This window comes from Cucurbita moschata, unplaced genomic scaffold, assembly GCF_002738365.1.
Source record: "Cucurbita moschata cultivar Rifu unplaced genomic scaffold, Cmos_1.0 Cmo_Scf00011, whole genome shotgun sequence".
Lineage (NCBI taxonomy): Eukaryota > Viridiplantae > Streptophyta > Magnoliopsida > Cucurbitales > Cucurbitaceae > Cucurbita > Cucurbita moschata.
In genome coordinates, this window is record NW_019268527.1 from 2,937,336 (window position 1) to 2,949,876 (window position 12,541).

General features: G+C 30.9%; 3 protein-coding genes across 4 annotated transcripts in view; 1 reads left to right on the forward strand and 2 right to left on the reverse strand.

Moving 5' to 3' along the window:
- Window positions 1–2: 2 nt before the first annotated feature.
- LOC111449833 (endoplasmic reticulum metallopeptidase 1) overlaps window positions 3–12,541 on the forward strand; it is a 27,409-nt gene continuing 14,870 nt past the window's right edge. Inside the window, exons 1-2 of one of the 2 annotated variants that reach the window (XM_023089896.1) lie at window positions 11,125–11,208; window positions 11,298–11,376. The gene's annotated coding sequence lies outside the window, so the exon portion shown is untranslated. Of the gene's footprint in view, window positions 15–11,124; window positions 11,209–11,297; window positions 11,377–12,541 lie in introns of those variants that run through there. The other variant, XM_023089900.1, reaches the window with a different exon arrangement.
- LOC111449839 lies at window positions 918–3,341 on the reverse strand. The gene is made up of 2 exons (XM_023089908.1): window positions 2,940–3,341; window positions 918–1,211 (listed from the first exon to the last, which is right to left on the reverse strand). The coding sequence occupies exons 1-2, from the start codon at window positions 3,211–3,213 to the stop codon at window positions 1,183–1,185; spliced, it is 303 nt and encodes a 100-aa protein (XP_022945676.1). The 5' UTR covers window positions 3,214–3,341; the 3' UTR covers window positions 918–1,182.
- Window positions 3,785–6,309, reverse strand: LOC111449837 (aquaporin PIP2-1-like). The gene is made up of 4 exons (XM_023089905.1): window positions 5,973–6,309; window positions 4,937–5,232; window positions 4,464–4,604; window positions 3,785–3,942 (listed from the first exon to the last, which is right to left on the reverse strand). Exons 1-4 carry the CDS (start codon window positions 6,274–6,276, stop codon window positions 3,841–3,843), a joined length of 843 nt encoding a protein of 280 aa, XP_022945673.1. The 5' UTR covers window positions 6,277–6,309; the 3' UTR covers window positions 3,785–3,840.

Consider the following 12,541-nt stretch of genomic DNA (forward strand, 5'->3'; position numbering starts at 1 on the left):
AATTTTGTTTTGCAGTCTTTTTATTTTTATACTTTTCTATTGATCTTTTCAAAATCTTATCCCAAAAATAAATAATAATAAACCAAGATATAACAAATAGTACCAAATGTCACGAGGCTCTTTACCTCCATTGTGTTAAGAATCACTCTCCACAATCACATGATATTTGTCCATTTTCAGCCTAAGCTCTCATGGCTTTACTTTGGGCTTCTCCAAAAGGCCTCGTACTCGTACCAATAGAGATGTATTCTTTACTTATAAACCCACGATCATTCCCTAAATTGGCCAATGTGGGACTCGCTCTCTACACATTGGGCATTCTCATCAAGGTTTTGTGACTTGATATTGAGGTCTAAAATTCGAAGTAAAGTCTGTGATTTACTTATTCTTAGTCGTCATGGGAAATAAAGGAAGAAAGAAGAAAGATATTATTTCCTCTAACCTTGTGCAGGACTACCCGTACATCTACTTCGCCTCCACACAATGGCTCTACCAAGCATGGCTCTGGCGAGCAAATTGACTTGGCTATGCCAAAAGGCCTAATCACTCTAGAAGCCTGTCTAGCGAGGCGTTCCTTCTGCAAAAGGGTTCCAAACCTCACCTCACTTTCATGACATGCTATGTTTTTCCTCTTCATTCTCAAGTAAAGGGTGAGTCTCATGCCTAAGTTTGTGGATCACGGTTTCACCCACTAATCCTTTCATGTGTCCGTAGTAGGTCGATTGCTCTACCTAAACCAATCATCATATCAATCCCTAAACCCTATTGTTGGAAAGGCTCGACTTCAAAACCGTACATGGAGCTTCCACCTCATACAACTCCACTAAAAAAGGAGGTAGGGTCAGCTCACTCTTATGTGTTCTTGAAATCTAAGACTATAAATTACTAAAGTGTGTTTTCGATGGTAAAAGTGAACAGGTAATAAAAATCTAAGTTTGGGTATGGTCCGAAAAAGTCAATAAATAGTGTTGGTACTTACAAATGTGTAGCCTAAAATAAACAAATCCACATATCAAACTGTCCAGCATCCAAATCCAAGTTGACTGTACAAAGAGATCAATATATGCCAATGATCATCGATATTACCTGTTCATGACGAGGCTCCAGTACAGATACTGAAAATATCATCTGCATCAATTAGTTGCCTTTATCAATTCCAAGCATCTATCCTTAACTTCAGCATCAATTTTCTTCTTCTTCGGAGAGGCAAGCTGCAAGAACATGGTGCTTGTATCAGATGTTTGTAATTCAGTCTCTATTTACACACACTTTCACTATGAATTTTCTATTCTTCATGAATCAAATTTGGTCAAAACAATTTGCTTGTGTGTTAGGATGGATCGATACTAGTTGTTAGCTCTGATACTATGTTAGATGAACACGACTCTCCATAATGGTATAATATTGTCCACTTTGAGCCTAAGCTCTCGTAACTTTGCTTTGAGCTTCTCCAAAAGGCCTTATACCAATGGAGGTAGTATTCTTCACTTATAAACCCATGATCTTCCACTAAATTAACCAATGTGGGACTCACTCCCAATAATCCTCAACAGCTTGAACCTTACTTTTTGTGTCTAACGAGTTCTTGATGTATTTCTTGTAGGTAAATGACATATTAAACACAAAATTGACCGTTGAAGAATCTATTAAATCATTTTTAAGTTTAAAAACTAAACTTATAATTTAACCATCACATCCTCGTAATAGAAGATAAATGTAACGGGGCAGACAGTAGCCAACTTGCCAAGCCTAACAAATTTGGAATTACTACAAAAATTGTGTGTGAGTGGGGAGTCTTATCTCAGATGAACATGGGCAAGAAACATTCTCAACTATAACAGAGAAAAGCATCTTTAAATATCATGCAGTGACCGTATGATAAGACAATTAACTACAGTTTTTGGGTCTAACAATAATTGAAAACAGTGTCAGAGTAGAAAACTGTGTTAAAACTTCAAACTAACTAATAATAATTTAGTTTGAACCTATGGTGTATTGGCTTTAAGTTGTTAGATCCCAAGATAAGTTTAGCAATGATCATTCAAAATATCTAGCTGCGATCTGTTCACCCTCATCTTTTGCAATTAATCGAATCAACGGCAACATTACTAACTAAAAAAACTGTTCACAGTATCGAACATTAATTCGATTGAAGTTCGCCAAATGAACAAAATCCCAAACTCTTCATCTTTTCTGCTTTTTAGAACTAGATAACAATTGCAACGCAAAAATACTTTCAGCAGGTTTTTTCTTTTGACAGGAAAGTATAAGCAGGCTTGCTGTTTGTTTCTTTTGGTAAGAAACCGAGTTTTCGTGGAGAAAAAGAAAATTGTTTTGGTGCAAATTTTGAGTATCAGCTCCATCTAGAACAAATCCATTGAAGCACTCAAAGCTTCCACGTCCCTAGAAATACCATTTCAAACAGGAAACTATTCAAAGAACCTCTCCTATCAGCCACAAAACTGCAAAACTCCTCTTAAAAAGATTTAAGAAATTTTAAGAACTGTATCACTTTCAAGCCTAGTCCAAGCTTAAAGAAAGCCTGGGAGAGAAAATATGGTCATCGTTTAACCCTAAAAGTTAAGCTAAAAGGTCACGATATTCGTAATACTTTTCTGATTCTAAAATCAGCACAGAGCCAAAAGAAAAAGTGAACTCTAAAATTAGATCACTGTTGAACTCAAAAACTTAATCCTACAATTATATCAAACTTATTTTTTCCAATATAATCATAACAACAACCAAACGCAACCACAACCCTCAGCCCAAACTATTGAAGCTATTATAGTCCTTTCTGCAGTTAAAATTAAACCTAATCCGAAAAATTATGCAAGAACGACTTTCAGAAAATGATCGTACAGCATTTACGAACTTCAATTCCAGAAAAACCTCATTAGAAAGCTAGACAGTTCAAAAAGGGGAAAAGAAGAATTAATCACCTCCACAGCAATAGCAACAATAACAACAGGAGAGAAGCAGGAGAACTTCAGAGCAGAATTCAAGAACTCGATGACCAAAGGAAACTGAACTGGATTTCCCTGAAGTTTCGCCATCGGCATCAGAAGATTGTTGTTTATCCAACAAGTTCTGTTTGCTCGAAGATTGCTGCTGCTGGTGCTTCTGGATTTTCATTCTGTGGATGTTCCATTCCAGCTTTTGGATATAAGCACTCTTGAAAGAGTCTCTGATCCTCGTCGATGGCCACAGATGCATCTTTGCCTCTCGAGTTAGATGAAGAACGATGTGGAGAATCGCCGGCGCTGGGAGGGAGGAAATAAGAAAAGTCGCGGAACCGACGGGGCTTTAACAGAGAAGGAAGGTGGGGAGGGAAAGCAGAAAAAAAACACCGTAAAAAAAAATAAAAACTAATATTTCTAAACTTTATACTTTATATTAAAAAAATATTTTGTTAATATTTTAAATTTTTATTAATATCTTTAATTTTTTTTAAACTAAATTTTAATATTATTCGAACTATAAAGGCTAATTTGTAATTTAACCTATAGTCGAGATTTTAAATTAAAGATAATTTAAAAGTCGCCTTAAATTATTAATAATAGTTATAAAGTATAAAACTAACCTTCAAAAAAATCTATTATTTGCTGCTTGTTCCAAATTTTAATTAGTCAAAATAATGCAATAAATTATAATTTATATTTAAATTATTATTAGTAATTATGCAAACAAATTAAAAAATATATATATCATTAATAAGCCAAATGGATAAAATACAATGACACGAATAAGATAAATTAAAAGGTAAAATAAAAATAAATCATTTTTGAACAAACGGCTCCAATTAAAATGTGAAAATGCTGACTTTCGGCTTTAGAAATGGGATCAAACGGACGGGTGGCTCCTACCCGCGCCGGCCCGCAAAACGAACTGGTGGTAGAGCGCTGCAATGGCGGCTCCGATGAAAGGCCCAACCCAGAACATCCACTGCAAAAAAACAAAAAAACAACCCGACCCGGCCCATTAACATTAACGTTATAGTTAAAACAAGTAATGATATTTAGCATACACGAGAACCCAACCAACTCGAATTACTCAACCTAAATCGTAAAGGTTCAGTTGGGTTAGATTTTTCTCAGTTTGGGCTAGGTTAAATTTTAGTAAAACTAAAAAATTTTAGGTTAGTTCACGAGTTGACCTAAGTTGACATTTTTTTAATCGGTCAACCTAACCAATCTGAAAATAAGATTACAATTCAATTCAACCTTACCTGAGTTGACATTTGTGAAGGTGTGATAATTCATTTTTATGAGATTTTAATTATTAATGTATCATGTATTGTATAAATTTTTTAAAAATAATTTTAATAACAGAATAACCAAACCATCTGATTCAACCTAAAAAGAAAATATAGGGTTGAATTGTAAACTTTATTTAAGTTGTTCGGATCACCAACTCAACCAACTAGAAGATAAGTCGAGATAAAGCTGTAAGTAAGAGATACTAACATGATCATCCCAAGGTTTTTCCCGGTTCAAGATGACAGCGGGGCCGAAGCTTCTAGCCGGGTTGATGCTGGTGCCGGTAATGGGAATGGTGGCTAAGTGAACCATGAACACGGCGAACCCAATCGAGAGCGGAGCCAATATCTTTCAAAAAAAAAAAAAAAAACTCAATATTAAGAGAAGCAAAGCTGGCGTTATGACGTGGCAGCCACGTGGGCGAGATTTTTTTGGAGGGTAGTGGGAGATTCTTACACGAAACCCAAGGGATTAAGGATTATATTAAATATAGAAATTTTAAACCTTTGAACTTTAAAAGAGAATAAGTAAAAAAAAAATGAAGAAAAAAGGCAATTTTTTTATATGGGTAAAGAATATTATGACGTCATAATATCTTAAAATTCTCAAAATTTTTAATAATATAAAAGTTGGAGGGACTAAACAGCAATTTAAGGAAATGGAGGGGAGGGAGACCGTACAGGAACGTGGGAGTCTCTGGCGTTTCTCTTGGCGTCGGTGGCGGAGAAGACGGTGTAGACCAAGATGAAGGTACCGATGATTTCGGCCCCCAAGCCGGCGCCCTTGCTGTAGCCGTGGGCGAGCTGGTTCGCACCGCCGCCGTACCTGTTGAAGTAGTCCCTTTGTAAGGCTTTCACCAGCCCCGTTCCGCATATGGCTCCCAAGCACTGAGCTATCATGTACGCCACTGCTCGAACCAGCGACACCTTTCGGGCTAAGAATAGCCCGAATGTCACCGCCGGGTTTATGTGCCCGCCTGCCGTTCATTTCATCCAAAAATAAATAATAATAATAATAAAGTTTTCGAATTTTTTAATGAATAATTTCAGTTTTCTAATATAAATTCTTTAAAATTAAAATAAAACAGCTTAATAAATCAATAAATATTTTCTATGAAAAAAATATAATATAGTGTTAGAACAAAATTTTTAAAAATTTATAATATAATCTCCTCTTCCTTTAAACAAAATATTAATTAATTAATTATATAATAGTGAAAGCTCCATATGCTTTGACTCATTACATATCGCCATCAGCCTCACGATTTTAAAACGCATCTAATGAGAGATTTTCATATCGAAATACTTCGTTCCCTTCTCAAACCGAGGTGGGATCTCATCTATTAGGGAGAGGTTTCCACACTTTTATAAGAAATGTTTTGTTCTCTTGTTCAACTGATGTGAAACCTCACAATCAACCCCCTTGGGGACCCAACGTCCTCGCTGGCTACTGATTCTAATACCATTTGTAACAGTTCAAGTCTACTGCTACCAAATATTATCTGTTTTTATCCGTTACGTATTGTTGTCAAGTCTCACAATTTTAAAACGCATCTATTAGGGAGAGGTTTCCACCCATTATGAGGAATATTGATATAATTTTTCTCGGCTCGCTCTCTTGTTGTCGTTGAAATGGATATGTATTATTCGGTGTTAACTTTGACGTAGATTAAATAGACATGTTTAATGATTAGAGCATAATTAACAATTTAGGAACCTGAAATGCCGGCGGTGCAGTAGACGAGGATGAAGATCATGCCGCCGAAGCCCCAAGCGATACCGAGGATGCCAACGCCGCCGCAAGCGTTGCCGCCAAGTTGGTGAGGGTCAGACTGGCTACTATGGCCAATAATAATCAAGATAGTGATATACAGAAACAGGAGAGTGGCGACAAACTCAGCAATCAGGGCTCTGAAAAAGGACCACTTCCCTACCTCCGCCGCGTCGATCAGCGGCGCAGGCGGAGGGTCCTGGTAGTCCTTGCCGGAGAACCCCCGCGCCGTCACGTCGTCTTTCGCCATAAGAGATCAGAGAGAGAGAGAGAGTGAAGAAGCCTGGGTGAGGAAAAGAGTGGCGGAGGGTGGGGTATTTATAGGGGGGGAGCGGGCGTGAATTGTCGTTGAAGTAATTTATTATTTTCTACGTGTTTTTCTCTTTTAATTATTTTTCTTTGAAACCATTATTATTTTTTAAAATAATATATAATTTAGTTTTCATTTTATTTAAGCTAAGTATCTTTTTCATTAATTATAAGTTCAGTTAAATATGTTAATAATTTTTTTAATTCTAAATCATGATTAACATTTTTTAAATAATTCAAATAATTTATTTATTAGATATAAAATTAAAAGTTGATAAATATTTTTAAATATCAGTAATTAAATTTTATAATTTTAATAAACGTTATAAATTTAGAGTTTATCTAATATCATTACAATAATACCATAATTTATATAAATAAATAATATTTATTATAAGTACTTTAAACCATTTTATTTTAATTTTTTGAATTTAGTATTCAATTTTAATAATTATTTTTAAATAAACGAAATTAATAAAATTTTAATAATGCAATTATTTATTTATTTATTTACAAGCAAATGGGTATTTATATAAATGTAGACATTTTCATTATATCATAAAAGAAAACTAAAATATAATTATAAATGAAAAATATTTATTTATTTATTATTTTGGTAATTTGTCCGATATCATATATCAACATAAGTGACATTTTCGTAAAATTAAATCTTTATTATAAAAAAAAAACAATAATATTGGATATTTTTTCCTAATTTTGGAATATGTAAATATATGATAATTTCGTAATTTAATTTTTTTAAAGAGAAAAAATGGAAAATTGAACATCTTTTCATGTGCAAAGTGGCGCATTGGTTGCGAAGCAACGAATCGGCCCTTTTTTTTCTTCCTTTTACTCATCACTTAATTGATAATTTAGAATTAATCATTTTTAATAAAAATACATTAGAGAAAACTATATTTAAAACTTAAATTAAATTAACATATATTTTAAATAACCCATCTTTTTTCCAATGTTTATATGAATTAAAATTTCCAGTTTAATCGTGTCCATCTAATTTATGCTTTTTAATGATGTTCCACCTTGGTTGGGGAGGAGAACAAATCACCAATTCATAAGGGTGTGAAAACCTTCTTCTAGTAGACGCGTTTTAAAGCCTTGAAAGAAAGCCCGAGAGAGAGAACAAACCACCATTTATAAGGGTACGTGAAAACCTTCCCCTAGCAGCCTAAAAATGACAATACTGCTAGCGGTGTATCTGGGCTATTACAAAATATCTAATAAGTCTTTAAACTTTTAATTTTTTGTCTCGGTTTTTACAAAATATTGAATAAGTCCTTAAACTTTTAATTTTCTGTCTAATAAATCCATTAGAAAAAAAAAAAAAAATCTTAAGTCCTTAAACTTTTAATTTTCTAATAAATCCATTAGGATAAAAAGGACAATATCGGCTAGTGATGGATCTGGGCTGTAATAAAATATCTAATAAGTCCTTAAACCTTTAATTTTCTGTCTAATAAATTCACGACAAATTAAAATTAAAAAAAATTGAATTGGTCTATTAGGTATACGTTACAATGTTATGTTTAATAGAACCCTAAAATCTGGAGCTTATACTGGGTAAATACGAAAATTTGAAAATTCAAGGACTGAATTTGTAAAAATTTTAGAGTCGAGGGACTAAAGATGCAATTTAATTATATTATTATTTAAGGGTTTGAAAAAATGGGTTAGAAGCAACCAAGAATTTGAGGGCAAGAAAACATAAGCAGGATTCCTAAATGCTTTGACCATATGCACTTGTCTTAAAATATCAGCCTTTTTTCAATGTTCATATTTGATGATATTCATCAATAATGGGAAATTTGTTGGATTGGAATAAGAATAACTTTTATTTAATTTTTTAATTTTTGGCAAATATAATAACTTGTAATATTCACATGTTATATATTTTAATATATAGTTTATTGTAGTTCCTAATGCACATTTCATTCCTCTTAATTTCAAATGTTAAATGTGGAAATTTAAATACAAATATATATATATATATATTACAAACAAATTGTTTTTTTTTTTTTGTGGGTCAACTCGAAAATAGGGTCACAAGCCGATCTTATTGTACTCTTAAAAACATTAAGAATATTTAATGTTTATAACCTATGATAGTGATGTATTGTGATTTGTAAATATTTGATATTTTAGTTATTATTGTAAAATGTACGGTGGATAAATGTGATTTTTTTAAAATAATGAATTATAAAAGAACAATCCGGCCCAATTCACCTTAAAAATAGAGGATTGAGTTAAGTTAAGTTAGAAGTTTATTGGTGTTGTTCGGGTCACTGACCCAACCAACGAAATTTGTCGTAATTGATCTAAAATATTTTTTTTAACCTAATTAATTGGTATCTCTTTCTCTATTTTTCTATATTTAAATATGAGAATTACAAATTAATAATTTTAAAATGAAAATTTATTAATTTTAGGATTTAATTTATTTAACTTACAAAAATTGTATATTTTAAGAATATAAATTTATTTTATTTTATTTTAATATTAAAAGATCAATTTATATAAAAAAATTTATTGTCTGCGTATTTATTTTAGAATTTTTTTTGATAATTTTATTAAAAAATTTTGTCAGCCACAGAATTCTTTGTCAAAATGATGGGATTTTTTTTTTTTTGGAAAAATTGTTTTTTCTTATAATCCGATGTTATGATTGGGAAAAGAATCAATTTTTACCATTTTGTTTCCTTCTTTTTTACCGATTTATTCAGTCAAATTTTACTTTATACCTTTCAATTTTATCACAGCTAAAGTTGGACAATTTTACAATATTTACTTTTATTCGAATAATTATTACCATTTTTTAATTTTTTTATAGACTTTTGTTTGAAAACTCAGGAGAAAATGCATTATTATTTATGCAAAATTTTGTAATGGTTAAAATTCTTACCTCTAAAATATTTTGCAATTTTGAGAAAAAATAAAAAATAAAATAAAAAATTCGAGAATCAAATCACTATATTTAATGTTATGTTTGGTGTTAGAGCAGAAATATTACCAAAATTTTATATAAATAAATATTTTCGTTGAATTTTAACTAATTAATTCTAATTAACTATTTTATTTTTATTAAGGGAGACTATTAAAATAATTTTTAAATTAATTTTCATTCCCATATGTTTAATTTTAAGTATTTGAGTTTATTGATAATAAATCTTAATAACTTTTAATAATAAATATTTAGCAAACTTATATTAAAAAAATTTATTTTAATAAATCTCTTATCTATAATATAAAATTTCATTAAATTTAAATATCAAATATTCACAAGATTATAAATTATAAATATTTAATTTTCATGATAATATTAAAATTAGTTGAACTGTAACTCTATTTTCAAATTGATTCGATTAGAAAAATATAATTAACTTAATTTTTATAATTTAAATTGGATTTTTATAATAAACGGTAACTCTATTTTCAAATTGGTTCGACTAGAAAAATATAATTAACCTAATTTTTATAATTTAAATGGGACAATATATTTTAAAATCCAACCCCTCTCCATTTAAAATAAAAATATTTATTTTATTCTATATTGCAAATAAGAAATGTAAAAACTAAAAAATGTTGGAATATGTTATTGGCAGGTTTTTTGTTGGGATAAATATGGGAATAAATAAATAAATAAATAAATAAATAAAATGTTTATTTATTTATTATTATTTGGATTACGGAATGTTTACCGCCGACCAAATTTGAGGTTTGAACCGACCGGTTCTTTCCAAACATTTTTGTCTTTAATGTGTTTGGCCATTTGCACCCAACAAAATTGAATTAAATGATATAAACGGTAAAAACTATCAAGTTTAGATATTTTTGGTAATTATCAATTAATGTTATGTCAAATGTTCAAAATACATAGTTAATTACGTTTAAGTCGAGTTTAGTTTAAATAATCGATGATTTGATCATTCGCTCTTACAATTATTGAACTAAGAAAATTGACCAAGAAAATGACTGGTTTATTAGGATTTTTCGTTAAGAAAAGTAAGTTTGACGTAGAACAATTGTATGTTAGAAATCGTTGAGTTTGAGTAAATTGGGTAACACGTTTTTTTAAGGTAAGAAGGTGTTGAAAATCACTGAGTTCTATCTATGAATCTAAATTGTGGGTCGTTATATGAATCTCGAGTCTAGGGTGTAATTGTTAAATCGTAAGATAAATGAGCCATCATCACTTACACGTAGAAGGTTGTTGAGTTGATGCTATGCAATTTCTTGCTCGGCTCGAAAAGAACGTATCCATTACGCACTTTAGATCATAAAGACTCGTAATTGAGCTTTAAATATTAGCATAGCATAGAGTGTTATCATGCATAATTAGCTTATCCATAACGAAGACTTTTATTTACTTTTTAGGTTGCATTTATTGTGACTATGGTCATAAAATGTTACAAACAGCCTAAAGCCCACAACTATCAGATGTTGTCTGTTTTGGTCGGTTATATATTACAGTGAGTCTCGCAGTTTTAAAACACTTATGAATAATATTTAGTAGCACAGGACTGAGCCGTTACAAATGGTATCAGAGCCAGTCATTAGACGGTACGAGACACTGGTTAAAATAGAGTTAAACCCTCTCTATAATAGACGCATTTTAGAGTCGGAGACCGAGGATGAGGCCCACTGCAGACGCATGAATAAGAAACTGTGCCAACCATGAGCGGCGCGATTTAGAGGGCCCCACACTAAACGGTCACAATAAATGCTCTTATTTTCTCAACCAAATTTCTTTCATTTTCTATTTTTCGCTATCCTCTGCTTCACGAGCCTCACGGCTTAGAGATCCAGAAGCCAAAAATCTAGCTGCGAGGGATTTTCTTCAATCGTTGTTCATCAGGTAATCTTTTTAATCTATATATGCAAACATTTTGTTTTGATTTCTCCTGGATTGATCTGATCGCAGTGATCTTTCGCTGTTTTTTCTAGGTTTTTCTGAAGGCGTCTTAGCGGACATTGAAGGAGCTCAAGACCTTGCAGCGCGATCCTCCGTGCTATTGCAGTGCTGGTATTTTGTTTCCTTCTATGTCCTTTTTGCTTTGATGTTTGCTGCTGGTTGGAATCGGATGGTTTAATTTTGATCTGATTGAGAAAATTCTGCTTCGATTGGTGCGTTTCGATAGCCTGAATTGTGTTGCTTGCTGATCTTAGTTTCTAGAGTTGTTTCTGTGTGCTATGAATGAGATTGAGATGTTCGAGGATTGTTCGGCTACTGAAATACATCTCGATCTTAAAAACTTATATCTTATGAATTCTTTTGAAAAATACATCTTTATTGTTATGAGATCTTGAGGAATTCATATCTTATGAATTCCTTTTAAAGAAACTCATTTCATTTGAAACTTTTTTGTGTAAATGTATTGTTTCTGAATTATTTTCGAAGGAAGTTTTTGATTAGGAAGCCTTCTAAGTTCTTATTCACGTCACTATTTCTTACTTCAATTCCCGAAGTTTCTCCATTCATAATCGAAAATTTCCTCGATTTTAATATATATTTTTAAAATATTTATTCCAAATAAATTTTCAATACATGATTTGTATTTTCTAATATAATTTTTACTAAAAATATAAAATATTGTAATAAATAAAATAATTTCAAATAAATTTTTAATACATAATTTGTATTTTCTAATATAATTTTTACTCAAAATAGAAAATATTGTAATAAATAAAATAATTTCAAATAAATTTTTAATACATAATTTATATTTTTTTAATATAATTTTTACTAAAAATATAAAATATCGTAACAAATAAAAAATATAATATGACAATTTTAATACACACGTGTGTATACATACACTTCGAGTAAATAAATAAAGTTATAAGAAATAGATATAAAGTGAGGCAGTGTAGTTGGCGTAGGAGACCACAAATATAGTTATATTTTCCATTCCATTTAGCTAAAGAAAAAAAATTTCTCTCAAATTCGAACATGTAGCCATAGTGGCCGATAATCAAATCGCTTGACGATATGTTCTAGTGAGCCAGATGGAGTGTTTGTTCTCCGTTTTACAAACAATTTTTTTCCTCGAGATTTATTTATTTATTATACTGTATTTGTTTTACATGGAATTTTCAGTTTTTAAACCTACATTTAATTTTTAAAATTTATAAAAATTAACTAAAAAACATTTTTTAAATAGTATTGCAAAAAAAAAAAAAAAAAAAAA

Bases quoted from the DNA above. Each gene is read 5' to 3' on its own strand.
- LOC111449839 (XM_023089908.1), bottom strand. From the start codon at position 3,213: ATGCATCTGTGGCCATCGACGAGGATCAGAGACTCTTTCAAGAGTGCT. The intron at 1,212-2,939 runs GTGATTAATTCT...ATGTTCTTGCAG, and splicing joins TTGTTGCTATTGCTGTGGAG to CTTGCCTCTCCGAAGAAGAA.
- LOC111449837 (XM_023089905.1), bottom strand. From the start codon at position 6,276: ATGGCGAAAGACGACGTGACGGCGCGGGGGTTCTCCGGCAAGGACTAC. The intron at 5,233-5,972 runs GTTCCTAAATTG...AATGAACGGCAG, and splicing joins CTGCACCGCCGGCATTTCAG to GCGGGCACATAAACCCGGCG. The intron at 4,605-4,936 runs GTACGGTCTCCC...TTTTTTTGAAAG, and splicing joins CCAGAGACTCCCACGTTCCT to ATATTGGCTCCGCTCTCGAT.